The sequence below is a fragment of the Equus caballus genome, chromosome 6 (genome assembly GCF_041296265.1).
Source record: "Equus caballus isolate H_3958 breed thoroughbred chromosome 6, TB-T2T, whole genome shotgun sequence".
Lineage (NCBI taxonomy): Eukaryota > Metazoa > Chordata > Mammalia > Perissodactyla > Equidae > Equus > Equus caballus.
Genome location: NC_091689.1, coordinates 61,543,943 through 61,563,801, shown reverse-complemented (window position 1 = coordinate 61,563,801; position 19,859 = coordinate 61,543,943). Strand labels below are relative to the sequence as shown.

General features: G+C 34.2%; 1 protein-coding gene across 50 annotated transcripts in view; it reads left to right on the top strand.

The window, feature by feature from the left end:
• Positions 1-19,859, top strand: part of C2CD5 (C2 calcium dependent domain containing 5) — an 88,826-nt gene that overhangs the window by 23,215 nt on the left and 45,752 nt on the right. For 15 of the 50 annotated variants that reach the window (XM_070270080.1, XM_023643239.2, XM_023643240.2 and 12 more), the window contains exons 8-10: positions 5,794-5,945; positions 10,922-11,007; positions 17,053-17,161. In XM_070270080.1, coding sequence (XP_070126181.1) covers positions 5,794-5,945; positions 10,922-11,007; positions 17,053-17,161 — 347 coding nt within the window. Of the gene's footprint in view, positions 1-4,677; positions 4,803-5,793; positions 5,946-9,119; positions 9,312-10,921; positions 11,008-11,541; positions 11,575-17,052; positions 17,162-19,859 lie in introns of all 50 variants that reach the window. The other 35 variants (XM_023643232.2, XM_070270055.1, XM_070270077.1 and 32 more) reach the window with 5 other exon arrangements.

Below are 19,859 nucleotides of genomic sequence, written 5' to 3'. Positions count from 1 at the left end.
ATGTACATTTGGTTCTCTGGTGATTGTTCTTATCAGAGATGACTGTCAAAACTGAAAGCTTAAAATTATTTAGATATTCCTAATATTTTATTTATACTGTCTTGATAATGAAATTCAAATTAAGCAATGTAAAATTAAACTCATTCCAGATCTTTAGAACTGTATATCTAAGGCATAAATGAATGTTTATGCATTGTGTGGAATTTTACTAATTCTCTTGGAGAATGCTTAAAACTCTATACCTGATAATCCAGTTAGGCTTATTATTAGCAACATAGTATAGAAGGCCGGAAAGATTGACTTGTGCAGGGGTTTCATTCTCAGATGTCTACAGAGGCCAAGCTGTTTATATAAATAAAATAGTGGGGTATAATTAAATAGGGAATACTGGAGACTGAGTAAAGCTGGTTTTACAGACGTTTCTATAAAAGGCCAGATGGTAAATATTTCAGGTACTGATCATATATATAATCTCTATCTCTGTTGACTAAAATAAGCAGTTTGCTACTCTTGATCTAAAGGAATTTAGACTCATACATTTTTTATTTTTATTTATTTACTTATTTATTTATTTTGTGAGGAAGAGTCGCCCTTAGCTAACATCCATTGCCAATCCTCTTTTTTTTGCTTGAGGAAGATTAGCCCTGAGCTAACATCTGTGGCAATCTTCCTGTGCTTTGTATGTGGGATGCCTCCACAGCATGGCTGATGAGTGGTATAGGTCTGCACCCAGGATCCAAACCTGGGCCCTCGAAGTGGAGCACACAGAACTTTAACCACTCGGCCACAGGGGTGGCCGCTGACTCATACATTTTTTTTAAAAAGTATGTGTGATCCAACAGAACACTTCTGTTGACTGGATTTGGCTTATGTGTCATCATTTGTGTCTAAGGCAGGAATTCTAAACGTGGTGGTACTGTCAACAGGGAATGTTTGAAACGAAGATTTTCTGTCATGAGTGAGATGAGAGGGACAATCCTGCTGGGGACTGGAAGTGCTGACTATCCTATACAGCAAGGGACAACTCTGTATGGTCATGCACCGCATAGCAACATTTTAGTCAACGATGGACCGTGTATACAATGGTGGTCCCATAAGATTAGTACCATAAAGCCTAGGTGTGTAGTAGGCTATACCATCTCGGTTTGTGTAAGTACACTCTGTGATGTTCCCACAATGACGATATAGCCTAATGACATTTCTGGGAACGTATCCCTGTGGTTAAGTGATGCTTGACTGCATAAGACGACTTGTTCCATACTCAGTGCCATTAATACTTTCATTAAGAACCGTTGATCTGGAGATTCTTCTAGATCAGAAGTCAACAAACATTCTGTAAATGACTAGAAGGTACAGGTAAAATAATTGTCTTTGCTAACAGCAACTACTCAACTCTGCTGTTGTGTGAAAGCAGCCATCAGCAGTATGCAAATAAGAGTGTGGCTGTGTTCCAGTAAGACTTATTTACAAAACATGGCAGGATGGATTTGGCCTGTACTGTGTAGTTTGCTGACCCCTGCTCTGTATCATCAGAGAGTCAGAATTCTGTAGTCAGAAAACCAGAAATGTTTCCCACTTCAGCAGTAGTCAGGAGAGGTTGACTAGAAAGCAATCACCATCTTTTTTTTAAAACAATCTTTTTTTTTTTTAATAGCACTAAACCAGTGATCTTAATTAACAAAGGAAATACAGGATTCTTGGCCATGGAATGTTTACAAGACAACCCTTTTTTTTTTTTTTTTAAAAAGATTGACATCTGAGCTAACAACTGTTACCAATCTTTTTTTTTTCCCCTGCTTTTTTCTCCCCAAATCCCCCCAGTACACAGTTGTATATTTTAGTTGTGGGTCGCTGTAGTTGTGGCATGTGGGACGCCGCCTCAGTGTGGCCTGATGAGCAGTGCCATGTCCGTGCCCAGGATCCGAACCAGTGAAACCCTGGGCTGCCGAAGCAGAGCGTACAAACTTAACCACTCCACCACGGGGCCGGTCCCATTAAACAATCTTTTTTAGAATGAATTTTTTCTGTTTGTCTTAAGCTTTTTGTTTTTGTTTAATTATTTCCTTTCTGCTGGCTTTAGTTATTTGGATTAAATTTTAGTCGCAAGAAGGAGTACAGGGTTACATATGTTGCCTAATTTTATTTGGAAATACATTGACAAGTGAAATAATTTTTTAAATAAATTGAAGAGTGAATTTGCTTTATATTCCATTTAAAATATGTCTTAAAAAGATATGAACTGCCTGCTGCTGTGGGTAAAGTCAGATTGCAGGTAACTTTTTGAGGGATTCAGATTTTTTTTCTCTTAGCATAGCAAATTTAAGTAAAGGCCTGGGTTCCTCCTTCTCCTGCCCCCCTCCAGCTTTATCTGCACTGCCTCAAGGGGCCTGGCTTTTGCAGCTGTGTTGTCTGAAGTTTTCCTCTTTTCACAAAATTACTTAGCAGAAAGAGAAAGCTATATTACGTGTTGGTGTCTCAGAATGCTGTGTGGATAGTAGGGGAATACATTTTGCCTGCATTCAGGAAGAGTTCCATTAATGTAAATCTTCTGAGATTGTGTAAGTTTTCTCCTTTTTCATTTTGTTGTAGCCATTGCCTTAAACTGTCAAAGATTCACACCGTGAAGCATTTAAGTTGCTTCATTAAGATTTTCTGAATGGCAGCTTACTATCTAAGTCATGTTATTAAAAAAAAACAAACCCTCAATACTCAGGCTGCTTTATTTCAACCAGCTTCTTTGTATTGTTGATAATGAATCAATTTGGGTGCTAGTTTAAAATTGTTTTATGATTCAGCTGATTATAATTATTCTGGTATTTAATTATAACATTGTTGATTCTAGACAGAGATTTGATAAAAGGTAGTCTGGATTATGTTCCCATCTGAATGGATTTAATATTAGAAATACCACTAGGGTATTATTGTAAGGCAACCTTTCCTGCAAGGTTGATGAGAACTAGAACTCCAAGAATTCATTATGGTGATGCTCCAGTGTATTTGGATTTTAATTTGATATCATAATGTGAACAATTTACAATGTTCATTTTATTTTACCTTTATTAATGGTACGTTCTACTCTATCAGTTTGTTTTTTTTCTTTTAGATGTTTAGTAATGCATAGTATAAATCTCTTGGGTGTTTCGTAGCTGAACTATCTTGATGGTAGAAGTGCTTTTAAATATGATTTATTGCTTCTCTACTTTAAAAAGAAAAGTTCTTCCTAATAGACATTAGGCGTAATTTCTCTTTTCTACAGCATTGGTCCTTAGACTTTTTAGAAACTCCATTAGTCACTTCAACAGAGAAAGAAAAAACAAAAATGAAAACCTCACTCAGTTGTTTGAATATAAATGTCACCAATGAGATATTTGACTTTCATCAGTTATATTAAGCACATTTTTAATTTAAACTAGCAGCAAAAGCAGAAACATTTGTCCTATGTAAAATCAGTGATATTTTCAGAAAGTAGTCTGTGGACTCTATGAAAGACCATTACTGCCAATTAATGATAGCTTATGTTTGAACCTTGACCAATTGTGATTGTTGGAAATGGCCACTGGGAATAGAAAAGAAAAGGCCAAGAAGAGTTGGGCTCTTGGCCTGCTTTTAATTTGAATTCTAAAAAAATGGGGATATGGTAGTTTTTCAGAATGTATTCACATGTGATTCTTTCCCCCTCCTTGTATGTAAGCAAAGGCATTGCACAGTGAAATAACTGCTAATATGAAGTCCAGGATTCTTAGTTATATAATTGACCTTTTTTTTTCCCTCCAATGTAACTATGCCCTTTAGCCAGATTTCTTTGTGAAAAATTTAAATGTTGTGTATGAATATTTATTAGTGTATCTGATCCAAATATATCTACATGTGCGTAGATATGGTCCTTGTAGGATGTGTAAGTTGTATCTTACAAAATTTCAGTTCAGAATGTAGTTTAAATGGTAAGTTCTATTTATGTTTAAATAATATATTCTGTTTGAGAGCTGGACAAAAAACATGTACATTGGTATTGGTGTGTTTTTAAAGCAGTGTCCCCTTGCTTTGTTTTGTTCCCAGTGTAACCTGGTTTTGAGCTAAGTACTTGGTGTCCGGAAATACTGGAATGTTTCTGTCTGCTTATATCCATTCAGTTCACTCATCTCTCTTTATGCTGTCATTTTTCATATTGTTAAGTGCCCCTGTGTTGAGATTCTAGACAGAAACAGTCCTGTTAGTTAAACTTTCTTCATTGAAAAATATAATTAATTATATCAGCAATTATTCATATCTCAGTTTCAAAGGTAATATAAGAACTTTATATGTGGCTTTTCCCCTTTATGAGTGTTTTCTCTCTAAAATACCATCTAGAAGCTCTATGGTGATCAAAATAATAACATTTTAAAGCAACTTAAAATCCGAATCTTAGTCTTTTTCTTATTTAATTCCACTGACTATTCTGCTTGCTCTTTTTCTTACAGTCCTAATTTATTAATCTGGTCCTTTAAAACTATAACTCTATCCTAACAAATTAATATTGAGCTATTCTTTTTTAATTGCAACTTGTTTTTTGCATGCTAGGGATTGAGAAATAATTCCTCTTCCTTAACTAAAGGTCCTTTGAAATTATTTTAACATAACTTTGCTCTCTGTTGTATGTATTGTGTTCTTTTCTTCCACTTTGACCACAAATTCCCTCAGGTCTCCGCTGGTTCACCCTCCAAGCCATGGATGCCGCTCGACTCACAACAGCCCAATTCACACTGCTACTGGCTCACGACTTACTCAGAACTTCTCTGTGTCTGTTCCCACTCTCATCTATACTGGTACGAGACTGCTCAGACTCCCGAGCTGGGGAAGGCAGACCACGGGCAGAGTGGCTGCCGAGGGCAGGCAGGCAGGTAGTGCAGGCAGATACCACGAGTCTTTGCTTCCTCCTTTTCTCACTTGAAGTCCAGCCGCAGTGAAGAAACACTGTATTTAGGTGCCACAGAGGCTCTAACTACGTGGAAGTGAAAGTGTTCTTCTGGCTTCCAAAGTCTCTTCCATAGACCCTCTAAGGACCCTATCTTGTGTACGTGTACTGTGAGTTTTTAGGAGACTCCTCCAGTGTGTGTTTCTGCCATTATTTCTGCATTTGGCTAGAAATGAAATTGATCATTGGATTCTAAATGAAGTAGATCCCAAAGCTTCTGATTTGCTCATTTTCTTTATGTACAAAACCTATTGCAGTAGGGTCTGTTTGATTCTGTGGAAGAGAACTATTGGAAAACAGGTAAGCGACTATTCTGCATCAAATGCAGTTGTTTCTGTGTAGCTGTATTCATTTTCCACTCTGCTCTGTTTTTAGCTGTGGCACTCTTGTTGCTATAGGATAAGGAAACATATTTTTCTTTGGAAGATTATGTGTGTGTGCAAATATAAAAACGATTGTGAATATTTACACACACCATTTACAGTCATCATTTTTTCTTTCGTAACTTAAAAGAGCATTGTTTATTTGAAAATGTTTTTAGTCACGTATTTATTCTTTTTGTTTATTTCTCCTTTTAATATTTTTTACCCCCTTAGTCTGTCATTTCATGCTTTTTTGCTTTTTAACTTGGCTTATTAACTGTTTCAATGCAGATAATTATTTATCTGGAGAATGATGAATGGTTAAACAGCATTTGGTTGTCTTTGGCCTCAGACCCAGCTCCACACTTAAGAAATGACTGCTGGCCCTGCCCCAATACTTTCCTGGTGTTTGGATCATGCTGCCTTCTGTCAAGTCCTTGGCACATGATTGCTTAATATTTCTCCACCTTCTTCTGGCAGGATTCCCTTCAATGAAGATCCCAATCCCAATACTCACTCATCAGGACCCTCAACCCCTCTGAAAAACCAAACCTATTCCTTTTCACCTTCCAAGTCCTACAGTCGACAGTCCTCTTCTTCTGACACAGATTTGAGTTTGACACCCAAAACTGGTAAGGCGCTTCCACCCATCTTTTTTTTTGTCTTTTCTTTTCAAATTTGTTTCTGTTCCTTATTGGCTTTCCATCCAAGCCTTTCTTCCTGTTTTTGGCATTTAAGTTAAAAGATAATGTAAATGCTGATCATTTTCAGTTACTACAATTAAAATATGAACATTTTGTACAGTTCAGAGATTTCCTTGCTCAGAGATCTACATTTGTTGATTTAATGGTAGGGTAGATGTAAAGTCAAAGATGTTTTTTTGCATGTAGACGTTTTTCATTTCATGCTCACATTAAAAGGAATAACGTCTTAAAGCATTTGAATAGAAAGTAACACTGGTAGCTTGCAATCCGCTTCCTCATACAGTATAAGCATTTTTGAGTTCATTGTTTCTTTCCATTTCTGAATTTAATTCTAAGATTTTATTATGAAAAAAATCTTAAGAACTACTGAAATGGTTATATTGAAGTACATACATCTATTTATTTACTAACTTCTTGTTATTTAAAATGTTTGGTTTTGCTAGGCTTACTCTCTAGGTTATAAAATAGCATTTTTACTTATTCTTGCATATTTCTCAGTGTATTAAATTTATAATTTTCCCTTTCTTATTTGTATTTTGATAATCTCTGTGAGTTTTTATGTTTTATGATAAAAAAATTGATAAAAAAGTCAAATTAGTTTCCTACTCCTGAAAGCAGAATTAGCTTATTTAAATCAATAAATTATTATTCTTAAGAAAAAATAAATAAAATGTTTAAAAATTAATAGTTTGCAATTTTTGTAAATGATTTTGTCTGGCAGTTTCCTCTCCAGATTGATGAAAACATTTTGCATAGTTCTTGTTTGTGTTATTTTTAATTTATCATCTTTAATAACCTTATTTTTGTGCTAGACAAGAAGTTTATAAAATGACTCCAGATTTTATGAAAATAATAAAAAGAAATCTAATTCTAGAACCAGTGTTACTTCCAAAGTAAAGAAAGGATGTTAAAAAAAAGCCTGTAGATTTAATATCTATTTTTATAAATGTCACAAAATATAAAGAAGATAATTATGAATACCTAATTCTTTGAAGAGAAAAGCTTTATTTTTACATATACGTGATTATGAATAACATCTAAAAATAATGTGATATTTGATAGTAATGGATGCTTTGGAATGTGGCATCTTAACCATATTCATGTCATAAAAACTGAACCATTCAAATTGTAGTGAAGTGTTTGTTTTTTTTAAATAAAGAATGAGATTCTGGCCTTGAAATTCATGACAATCGAAACAAGAAAGACAGGATAGTATTTGAAGAATAATTTTTCTTGAAAATATTTTTGAGACTTTGTGCACTGGCTGTTTATTTGTATATTCCAGGCCACTTTCCAATATTCTTGCCTTTATTTTTCATTGCTATAGCACAGACAAATTTTTGAAAGTATTTCCTTGGTCTTTCTATTTCTTTTTCTTTAATTCACCAAAAAGGCCAAACCTAAAGAAGATTGTCAAGTAATAAATTAACTCAACCAGATGTTTCTTCCCTTAGCTTTCTAGTAGGCAATCAGTTGTATTATCAGTGAAAACTTCTTTGCATTTTATTTTGTAGCTCCAGATTTTTAGTTTTTAAAAATTCCTTTAGGGGGCTGGCCCTGTGGCCGAGTGGTTAGGTCTGTGCGCTCCGCTTCGGCGGCCCAGGATTTCACCGGTTTGGATCCTGGGTGCGGACATGGTGCTGCTCATCGGGCCACGCTGAGGTGGCGTCCCACATGCCACAACTAGAAGGACCCACAACTAAAAATACACAACTATGTACCGGGGGGCTTTGGGGAGAAAAAAGGAACAATAAAATCTAAAAAAAGAAAAGAAAAGTTCCTTTACAATAGAGGCATTATTCTCATGTATTTCTGTATTTATAAGCTGCCTCTAAATAAATTATTTTGTTTTGCCTGTAATTATTCACTACCTCAGTAGCATATTTATAGGATATTAGCAATTTTTAGTCCTTTGACCTTGTCATGAGTCCCTAAATATCTTTGAATACTCCTGAGCAGCATTCCTATTTCTTGTAGAGATTTAAAATGGCAAAATTATGATTGTTCTAAAATTTCTCAAACTGTAATTCATCATATGTTTCATGATTCTCTGCCTTCTAATTTACCTGTGTACGAAATCAGTCTCTTGAGAAATCCTGAGAATAGAGAAGCTGTGTATGATTGATTTATTATGTGTAAACTGGGGAGCCAAAAATAGAATAAACTTAATCAAGCTGAGACTGAGAAAGTTTTTCTATTTGTGGTTAAAACTATCACTTGTTTTTTAACTAGGTCTCGTTTTTAAAAAATTTCATACTGAGTTATTTCTGTAGATTTTAGTTTTTGCCGTTTTACAGGGTTTTACTTTCCTTTTTTTTCCCCAAGTACTCAACTAGTAGAAGTAGGATTTTAGAATGCTCGTGTTAGGATATTGTTTTGACACCTGACTCAAGCTAATTTTTACTTTTTTTAGTCAGGCTTTTAGCCATGTATAGTTTTTGTGATCCAAAGGGTATTTGACCCTTAAATACTCAAATCTGTGTAAAATGCAGTCAGTACTGTGTCAGATTTGAGTATTGAAAATGTTAGAGAAAAGAGAAAAGTATTAACATATTATCTCGAAGCTGAACAGAAAGAAGTTAATATTTTATTTATTTAAAATTAATAATAACAACTGCTTAATGTGGTACTGTTTGTTTTTTTGTTGTGGATATTCAGTTAAAATACTCATAAGTGATATGTGTTTTACCAGTTCAAATAAGTGTTGATATTTGAGGCAACAAGTTTCTAGCCTTAAAAATGTGTAAAATGTGTTACATTTTAATCTTACACATTCTTAAGCAAAAAAAGGAGGGTAATTTAAGTGTTTTTAAGAAATCAGCTAGAAGTGATTAGAATTGAATAAAATCCTATTTAGTAATTTAAAAATTTTTAATGAATGCAAAATTTGTAAAGGTTTTGTTAAATTTTAGACTGTGCCTTTTATTTATATTATGCTGAATAGATGGTCTTGCTAATGACTTCATATGCTTAGTGTAATTTGTGTATGCATTTTAAAATTCATTTTTACTGTTATGTTTTGCTTCATCATTGCTTTCCTTATCCTGCATTTTCTGGTCATCTTCTGAATCTGCATCTTTTCTCTGCTACTTTCCTCCACAGCACCTTACCCACAAGGGCCTAGGATTTACCTGTGTCCCAGCTCCCCCTCTCTCTCTTGTGGGTCCCTTCATCTTAAAAAGTCCTGTCTCCTCCTCTCGGAATCTAGCCTCCCCCCTCATCATTCTAGCCTTGTCAGCCCAGTTCTGAGGAAAAGTGTTTCTTTCAGTGAAGAGCTGTTCCTGGCTGCTTCTGGTAGGATTACATTATGTCAGCTTTTTAATCCCTGTATTTTAAGTCATCTTAAAAGAAATTAATTAGTTCATACTATAAAGAAATATTGGGTATTTTACACAAGATGTACTCTTGTTTTCTTATTGGCAGACAGAGTTAAATGATTAGAATTATCATGAAGACATGATTGAGGATTACTTGATGGATAATTATGAATATTTTGCTAAAATTATTTTATGTATTAAAAAATTATATATCTGAGAACATAAAGCTGTATATTTCCATTAATTATTAACTTTTTATTACTAGAGTTTCTGTTTTAGATACTTTACTTTCTTTCCCTTCACACCGGCTCCATTCACGTTGGACCTGTACCATTATGTTGCTAAACCATACGGTTACGTTAGTAAATTATTCTGTTTGAATCAGTTTAAGTCTCATTTTTGTGATATTCTTTCATTTTTCATTTTTTTATGCCCATTACCTTAATTTACAAATTATTCTGCTGTATTTTCTGATATTTCATTTATCTCTGCCAAACTACATTTTATTTTACGGCTTTCAATATGCTTCATATGAAGATCTTAGTTTCATTTCTGTTTAGTATTGTATAGTCTCTAAAAATCATGTGTAGGTTACTACAAGAAAAATTTCTTTTTTATTTTTAAAGAACAGAATGAGACTATACACATGCTAACCTTTGTTTCCTTATCCAAGAACAGCTAAAAATGTAAAAGTAAATTAGTTCCTTTTTTAAGCCACTGTAGTAAATCTGACTGTATGTAGCTTCAGTTTCGAAAGGGTGGGATTGAACTGTTAACTCTAGTCTGTGGAGCACTGACTTCTCACCTGTCCCCTGCTTTCTATAATCCTTTGACCATAGTTGGTCTATTGGTATTATCAAAAGAATAAAATAAGGTAGGGAAAGAAATTTAAAATCAAGACTTTAAAAAATACATCTAAGAGCTTGGGAAATATAATTCTTTCATCCATAACTTTGTACATTTGTGGTGTGTCTTATCTGTCCGTGATTTTTAGTTTTTAAAAAAAATTTTATGTTGATTTTTGCAAATGAGTGTTGAAAACTATGAAAATGAATACTGTTTTTCATGAATCTTACGTGTAGGGATGGGAAGTTATCAGAAAATAGGTTTGACTATATTTCACACTTGCCTAAAATTCATGCTATTTAGAGAATTTTAGAATATTTTAAGAAAGCACAATTAATGTTTTCCTTTCTATATTTACTTGTAAAAGAACATTTAATATTTCTCTTATTCTTAAATTGTTAGCATAGTAAGTAATTGGTGTTATCTTGATTATTTTTTGTTAGAAGACTCAACTTTCAAAAACTGAATATTATACAAAAATAATATACAACATAATTTTTAAAATAACTTTTAGACTAAGTCTAAAACTAGCTGCAATCAGTAAGACTTTGACGTCTTGCTTCTAAAGAAAACTTTGTGAATAAAATAGAGTAAAATATGTGTTTAGTTGTATCCCGGATGTTTTAAATGTTTGGATTATAGGAACAGATTTTGACTCATGATATTTGTGAAGATGAATGCAATTCAACTTTGTTTCTTTAGTTGTTTTTTGGTTGTTCTTTATGTACTGATGTTCTGTAGGAATGGGAAGTGGTAGTGCTGGAAAAGAAGGGGGGCCATTTAAAGCCCTTTTAAGACAACAGACCCAGTCAGCATTGGAACAGAGGGTAAGAGTCTCTCAACCTTCTTTATTCTTACACTGTTAATAGGATTTTATTATCACGCTTCCGTGTTATTTATTGATGAATATTTTATTATGAATCATTATTTTTAATTTGGAGTAATTCTATAATCATTTTTGTTTTGTCCTCCAATCTTATTATCTATTATTATCTATTATCTATTATTAGAAACAGTTTATTTGGAAATATCCTGTGCATAGTAAAATCATTTCTAATTTTACATTAACGTTATATAAAAGGAGATACTTTTTCCAGAAAAACATTTTAGTTGTAATATATTAAAAATAATTCCTTACTTTATTAATATACTTATTTGCTGAGATTATTGTCATCACTGGCCAAGAAATGCACAGATTCCATATTTCTACAGATTAACATAAATAATAAGTTATTCAGTATGTGAATAAATCTCTTTTAATTATTGTAAGTTTAATGTTTAGTTAAATATGTTACATGGGAAATGAATAAAGTTTTTGGATGATTTTTCTTTTTTTTTTTTGTATAAACTTCATTGCTAAGGGAGGATCACCTCATAGGTTCTGTAGAAGGCGGGTATGTTTCTGAACATGTGTGAAAGCCTGTTGTATTGGTAGCTTTTCTAGTTTTAATCTTGATCATTTAAGTTTTATTTAAGCTTTTAACAAATGTTGCCAGCTTTTTTTCTTTTCGTAATGTGTTTTTTTTTTTTTAATTTAGTAGCTCTATGAGGCTCGTTTTCTTTTTTCTACTTAACTAATACAGTGCATGATTTTATATGTCATGTTAGTTATTTTAAGGCACAGTTCCATAGCTTTCATTATGTCTCATTTGGAAGTTATAAGCGTTTACAGAATTTTATTTTACATACTGCATTTTACACTAGCATTTACAAAAAAAGATGAAACATAGCAAGTACCTGTAAAAGAAGGCATTTCATAAAACAAAAGTATTTCTTTTCTAGAGGTTGGCTTTTGAGAATAGTGTTTTTCAGATCCTATTATTATAAATAATACAACCATTTTTTTTATTAGACTTTCTTTCCTTCTGCTCAAAGTATCTGTGTATGCACTCCTGGCCTTCTAGACAAGGCTGGGGAGAGCAGAGCTGAACTCAGCAGAGTGATGATTTAGCTGGTCCCAGGTCTTTGCTTTAGACCCTATCAAGCAGTAACTGCCTTTCATCTGCTCTCGCACTTGCAGGCATGCCAACTACTGCCATCAAAAAGCCCCGCTAAGCATTCAAACCCTCCATTGAACTCAAATACAGAGAAAGACTAAAAACATGAAGAAGAGGGTAGAGTGAAATTGTGTGTGTCCAGTTATTTTTTAGGTCAGAATGCTCTTATCTCCTCCCTCCTCCCAGTTTTACATTTTCTACAGAGTCCCTTATGCTAGGAATATTTCCTGTAATCTAATTAGATTGTTCGAATTCACATGAACAGGAAAACTTGGGTTGTCTTAACGTTTGATAGAATGAGATTTTGCCTGTATGTTGTGCCTGTGACTTTACTCTCTGTACTAAGAACTTTTAAAAGCATCCAGCTTTAAAAGGAAAAAATACTAATCAGTGGAAATTGTTTTGGATTTAGTATGGATAAAGTTTATACTTTCAAATATGCTTTTAAACGTTCTTAAAAGTTTGGACATGTTAACGCATTGGGCATACATTACCAGATAATCTTCATGGAATTAACAGCAGAGGTGTGGCAAACTACAGTTTCCACTTACAACTTTGTAAAACCTGAGTGGGCAATACATGTAAGTTACCTAACCTTGCAGCAGCAGTTAGCTGAGTTTCTGGGACCACCTCTCTACCCTGTGTACATAATAAATGGAAAAAGCATTATCATCTTTGGCTTCCCCATTCGCCTACGGCTGCCATTAGTATGGCTTTGTTTTGGAAAAATTTTGTACAGAACTATGAAGAATTCTTCTCATATATATTCAGATATCCCTTATCTCTGCCAAGTTGAACACTAGATCCAGCTGAACACATGATCTACTTATATCATTTAAAAATATTTATATTAATTTTTTAAATATTTATATTCATTTTTAAAATACTCATTTCTACCCCTTGTCACCCTTAATAAAATTCTTTGGCTTTTTCTTCCTGAGGAAAAGAGAAACTATTTGTCCAACATCTTTTATTTAAATGGGTTATTCACGTAGCAGTTCTCAAAAATAAATTTTTTTTTTTCTTTCACAAAAACATTAAAAAATAAATTGACAAGATCTTGGTAATAGGTGTTAGATTATTGGGAGATGAGAAATGGAGATAAAAGTTTTATTTAGATTTAGGTTCTGCCTATGAACTATTTAATGTAAAGCAAATAGATTTACTTTTCAATGATTCTTCTTTCACCTGTAAGAAAAATGAAGTTACTTTTTAAATTCTGGGATGTATATTTTTCTTCAAGAGAGAAACCCAATTGACATAATTTAATCTAGTATTTTCCAAATGTATTTTACCAGGGAGTTTTCCATTTAAAAAACCTGTTAGTAAGGAACACACTTTGGCAAACATTGATGTAAAGCAAACTCTTGATAAATTATGAACTTTTTTAGAAGTGGGGTAAAATTATACAATAAATCATGGTAGGAATCTGGCATGGAGTTTCTTATCTAGGAAGTTTACTCTGGTCTCTTGGGATAATAAAAAGAATATTTGATTAAAAAATAAACTAAGTATCTTTGAGAAAAATCCTATTTAAACCTTAAAAAAAATATTCTCATTGTGCTCTCAGATTTTTGTGTTTTTTTTTTTTGAGGAAGATTAGCTCTGAGCTAACATCTGCCACCAATCCTCCTCTTTTTTGCCAAGGAAGACTGGCCCTCAGCTAACATCCATGCCCATCTTCCTCTACTTTATATGTGGGACTCCTGCCACAGCATGGCTTGCCAAGCGGTGTATAGGTCCGTGCCCGGGATCCAAACCAGCAAACCCCCGGATCGCCAAAGCGGAACGTGCAAACCTAACTGCTGTGCCACCTGGCCAGCCCCTCAGATTTTTCAACTAGCCTGTCTCTGAGCACATGCTATTAAATGGATTTATGCTGCATGCACTTGGCTTAATGTCAAAGCATCAAGTTATGAAGTCTTACCTTGGTAGCAGAAGGCAAGGTACTTTAAATATAAGGACTTCCCAGAGAAAATGTCTTCTACAGTTCCTGAAATTCTCATCTAGGCATTGAAAGTAGTGTGTGCTTGGGCTGATCTTAAGGAAGCTGTCCTTTTCAATGGAAGAGAACCTATGGATTCATCAGGGATAGTAATAGACTAGAGATTAAAATTGACTTAACTCAGTGTTTTCACCAGATGATAAGTTTATTGCTGAGAAAGACTCTAGGCCCTCTTGACCTCATTTTTTCACCTAAAACGTGGAGATAATAGTACCTCCCTCTCAGCGTATGGTAAAGATTATGAAGGATAGTTTCAAGACACTGCACAGGGCCTGGCACATTGTAAGTATACCATAGTAGTTGCTGGTGTTGATAGTGGAGATGGTAGGAGTTTGAACAGTGGGCTGTAGGTGTCGGTAGTAGCCCTTCTGAGAGCGTTGTCTGAAGCCGTAGTTTTGGTTGAATAACTGCTGTTTTTATTTACTCCAGGTTAAATTTTGAGTGTTAAAGTGTGTGGGTGAGCTGTTAGATAAACTGGGGACATGTAGGGCAGAGTTGAAGTTGGCAGAGTGGGCTGCTGGCTCTTTTTCTGTTACTTCTACCCCCAGTGGGATGCTTCCGCTCTCGTCCCTTTATCCCATCTTCTCAGATTTGGGGAGAGGAGTCAAGGATTCCCAATAGAGAGATCATTTAGATTTGATTTTTCATACTTACCTAAAGTCTTATATGAGGATATTTTCCAATATCTAATTTTACCTAATTTATTTCTCAGTTTTAGAAGGAGGTACTGCTTTCCATTTAGCTTTAAAGAGTTTTATTTTCAGTGACTTTTGTCCAGAATATTTAAAATGTTTAAGTATAAAGATTAAATGTAAAATGCTTTTTTATAGTATGCTTCAGTATTTTGAGGAACTTTTAAAACTTGTGTTCTTAAAATTGAAAAAAAACTTAAAGACCAGACTTATTAATACTTAACTTTCTGAGAAGATAAGCTTACCTGTACATTTCTCATTTAAAACTTATATTTAAAAAGTTCACATGGAAATAAGGAGGCATTTTGACTAAACATTTTATAATACATCTAAGTGAAATTCCCCTCCCGTCCTCTCCCTTCTCCTCCTTTCCCTCTGCCTATCAGCTGGACCAAACTTAACCTTTTTTTTTTTTTTTTTAACTGGGGAAGATTCACCCTGAGCTACCATCTGTGGCCGATCTTCCTCATTTTTCTTTTTGTTTGGCTTTTCCTCCCCAAAGCCCCAGTGCATAGTTGTATATTCTAGTTGTAAGTCCTTCTCTGTCAGCCACCACCACAGCATGGCTACTGACAGACAAGTGGTGTGGTTCTGTGACTGGGAACCAAACCTGGGCTACAGCACCAAACTTTAACCACTAGGCCATCAGGGCTGGCTCTGCCTATCCACTTTCATAGACTGCTTTTTTACTTTTTTTCACATAGCCTAGGTTTTTCTTGCCCTTGTTAATTTAAAGATTACTTTTAAATTCTAACTGAATTTATTTCTAAATATATGTGTGTGTATATATTTATACACATATACGTATATATATTTTATAGTGTATCTTCATGGGTTACTGAGGTGTGCAGGACTGTTTGCTTTTGTGTTAAATGGCTCCAAGTTGCTATGCTTTGTGAACTATGCTTTGGTGAGTTCGTATTCTCCATGCTTTAAGCAGCCAGTCAGTAATCTTGCTGCTTTTAATGTGCCTGCTTCTAGTACTATTCAGTATCTCTTTATCTCCCAGCTTTTATTTGCTGCATTTAATCTGCTGTGGTCCAGAAAAAAAGATAATGATAGATTTTAGAATATGTTCCTAAAGCTATATATTTATAATTACTATATATAATTGTATGAATATGATCTGTGGGGATCTTTTATGAATGAAGTACATAAACTTTAGTACTTGGAACTGTAACAGTTCTTTTGACTGCTGAGAGCCCTGTTTTGCTTATTTTCCAGTTCTCAGTTATGTTCTGAATAGCTGAGGCTACTGGTAAGTGACTTCTGGTTAAGTGGGCTACATTAATCTTGCAGCCAGACAAGTCAGATACTAAGTTTCCCTTACTTGCACCCAATTTGTGTAATTTGAGAGGCCTCTATATTTGTACAGCCACAGGAGCTCCCCTTTCTTCCTGGCTGCTATTTCAGTAAATTTCCTTTCTCTACCATTTCTCTCTTGCATGCTTGTCTTTGTCTTTAAATTGATGGGATTGATGTCCTTGAGAGAAAAGGGGAGAATAAGCTTGGAAGAACTTGTGGAATTGTATTCCCTCTCCCCTTCTTAATATACATTTGTGTGCTTACATTTTCTCCTGCTGGCCTGATGTTGATAGAGTAAATAATCCACACAGCGATTCTCTACCCACCTCAACTTGGTATTTGCCCTTAGCTTCACCTTTCTACACATCTCCTAACCCACAGTGCTCATCCTCCCCCCTTCACTCCCTCCGTCCCACATTCTTTTAGATCTCTTGCCCCAGGCCTTCAGAGTCTTTACCAGTAGCCTGGAGTTGGGTGTGTATGTGAGGGGGAGTCTACCCCATTGAGAAGTAGATATGGGGTAGGGGGCTGGGAATCCCTCATCTCATTGTTAAGTTGCGTCAGAGTAGGACTTTGAGAGAGGAAAGAGGAGTGTGTTCAGATATCTCAAACTGGAACTCTGAGAACTTTTTTTCTCATTGAGAATTGATAAAAAGAGTGTTCGGATTTTGAATAACATGATTATATATGGGAAAATGGATTTAGAATTCTCAACATCCAAAGAAACTTTTAATTACAGAGCATGTATAATATATAATTGGTCACCTATTGTTAAGGGATAGAATTCGTTTCGTTATGACAAGGTTTTTAATAAGCATATTTTTTGTACTCTGCACATGGTGAGTTGTATTTTTCCCTCGTTCTTTCTACTAGGAATTTCCATTTTTTACCTTGACGGCGTTTCCCCCTGGATTTCTCGTGCACGTTGGGGGCGTTGTTAGTGCACGCTCTGTGAAGCTTTTGGATCGTATCCACAATCCTGGTATGTTCTTTAGAAGTTTGTTTTCCGTGTTTCATTTACGTAAATGGTGATTATTAAACATGATTTTTATAATGTTGTTTTTTTAAGCCAAATCTATCTGAAAAGAGAAATGAAAAAGAAGATATAAACTGGCACATGTTGCTTTAAAACATTTGCAGTAATCTTAATTAAAAATAATCAAACTAAGTAGAAGTAGATTTTAGTTACTTTTTTATACAAAACAAATTTTCATTCGTTTTTGGCTAGGGTATCACTTTGAGGGATCCTTAAGAAACTTTTGGGTCAGCTGTTTTCTTTGACCCAGGCAGATAACAAATATTATAATTTGACCATTGTGGCCATTAAGATGTTAAGTTAATTTGTTTTGCTAGCAGTAACTCTTTATAGATTATTTGAGTAACTTCCTTGTTCCTAAAAGAAGCATTCTTTTAAAATGTAATTGTAAACATTGTGTAGAATATCAAAGAATTTTTTAAAAAGCTGCTGTCTGTGGTTCCTCAGTTTCTTTTATGTAGCTGTGTGTGCTATATAAGTGGACAAGTAAAAATAGTGGCTCTCTTCTTTAAAACAGGCTCTCTTCTTTAAAACATGGGGCCATGTTTGTAAAGGAGGAAAGGCATCAAAGTCCCAATAATTTCAGGCCCTTGGATGAGAAATGCTTTGGTGATTTTTCTAAATCTAAAATAAGCGTGATAAGTGTAGTAGGAACTTGCTGTATGGAATGTGCTCTTGTATCTCTCATTGATTAGATGCCCAGTAACTTGCTCCGGTCACTTACTATTTTCATGACATACCTTAAACCTGAAGTTATATTAGTATTCTTATTTGGCATAGATACATATATACATATACACACATATATATTTAGTTTTTAAAATTTTAAATTGTCACTTCCAGTAACCTCTTCCTGAAGCTTGTACTAACAGCTATAAGAAGAGTAAAATGCTTTGAAATTACTGTATGCAAAACATTGCGGATAGTGATTTTGAGGATACAGAGCGTTACCATTTAAAAGACTTAAAAAAATTTAATCTATGCCCTGTGGTTTGATGTCATTTGAGTTAATAATTACAGAGAAACAGAATGGAATTTTTCTAGACCCTGAATGGGATTTCAGAAAAGCGGTACTAGCTAGGATTATTTCACTGAAGCTGAGCAAATGCATCTTGTGAGCATCAGTCTTCTCTTTTTCTTCTGTGGTTTATTATTTTTTTTCCCTGTTCCTTATTTTTCTGGTCAATTTAAGATCTTTTCTTCATGTAGTATTTGTATATTCTGTAGTAATTAAAGACAAATTTACACTGTTCGCAGTTTAATGTATTGAGACCTTGAAGGCTATACCAAGTTCCACAGCTTTGTGTTTAGGAACTTGAATTATTTGGAAAGTGCAAGGAAATACTGCTTTAAGATACCTGACATTAACTGTGTGACCCAAGGCTAGTTACCCATGTTTCCGTGGACCATTGACTCAAATATTTTGATAGATGACACCCACTGGTATAATAGCTCCAACAATAGTTTCACAAATATATTCAATTGTTGGTGATGTCTTCTGTTTCCTGAAAGCATTTCACTTTTATTGTTGCTTCCATGTACTCTGAGTAAGCTGTAGAGTCTGGGAGAACAAGTGAAGGTTACTTAAATAAGTTTAAGTAGAGAGCTGTATTTAAAGTTGCCTTACTTTTTTAAAAGCGACTTTTGGGTGTTATTCATATTTGCCAGTTTATTCTAGCTGTGTAAGAAATGTAAGAATCCAGGCCTGGGAAGAAAATAGGAATCCTTATTACAAACTACGTTTGTGTATTGTAATTACCAGCTTTTCCATTCTCTTCCTTTCTTCCCCTTTCAGAATATTTTTTCACTTCACCTGTAGAAATTCTCAGTTACTAATGGACTATTTCCCAAAAGATTATGGTCATATACATGTAAATGCTTGTAATGGTGTATAAGTTATATTTTAGTTTTGTTTTATTTTCAGTTAAATACAAATCAATTTATATGTTCTAATGGTTCCGACATTGCATTATTTTGATATAAATATCACATTCTTTAGATTGTTTTATATATGTATTATGCATTAAAAAGGAACATTTTCTTAAGGACATTTTATTAATCTACAAGCCCCTTAAAAATTATTTGTGGAAAAATTTCAATTTGTTGAGAAAAGTTGAACATTAAAACAAAACAAAGCTCTCGATTAGCATCTACCATACTGATAATGTGTTGACTTTATGCCACCGAGTTAACTCTGCTGAGAGAAACTTATGGACTGAGATGCATGTGCTAATGTTAAAAGAGCTGTATGTGCACTTTCAAATGAATCTTACAGCTATTTTTTGACTACTGAATATGGGAAACTTTCATTTCACACTGAGTGTAGAAGGAAAAAAAGTCTTATTTTAAAACCACTACCACCTGCTAACTCTATGGATTATTATTTTGGAGTTATTTGTTTTAGAACTTCCTTTTTTGTTAAGTATTAAGCCAACAGGATCATATAATAAGGGAAAGAATGGGGTAGTTTTAAAAATCAAGGTAATTTATCTTAAATAATAGACTTTAGTTAATGTTAGATTATGATAGCATGCTCCTCCTTTCCTTTCTATTTCTACTTCTTATTAACTCTGCTGTCTGTGTCTTTCCAGTTCCTGTCGAGTGGTGTTGTCAATTGTGTTCTTGTTTGTAGTGCTTTTTGTTT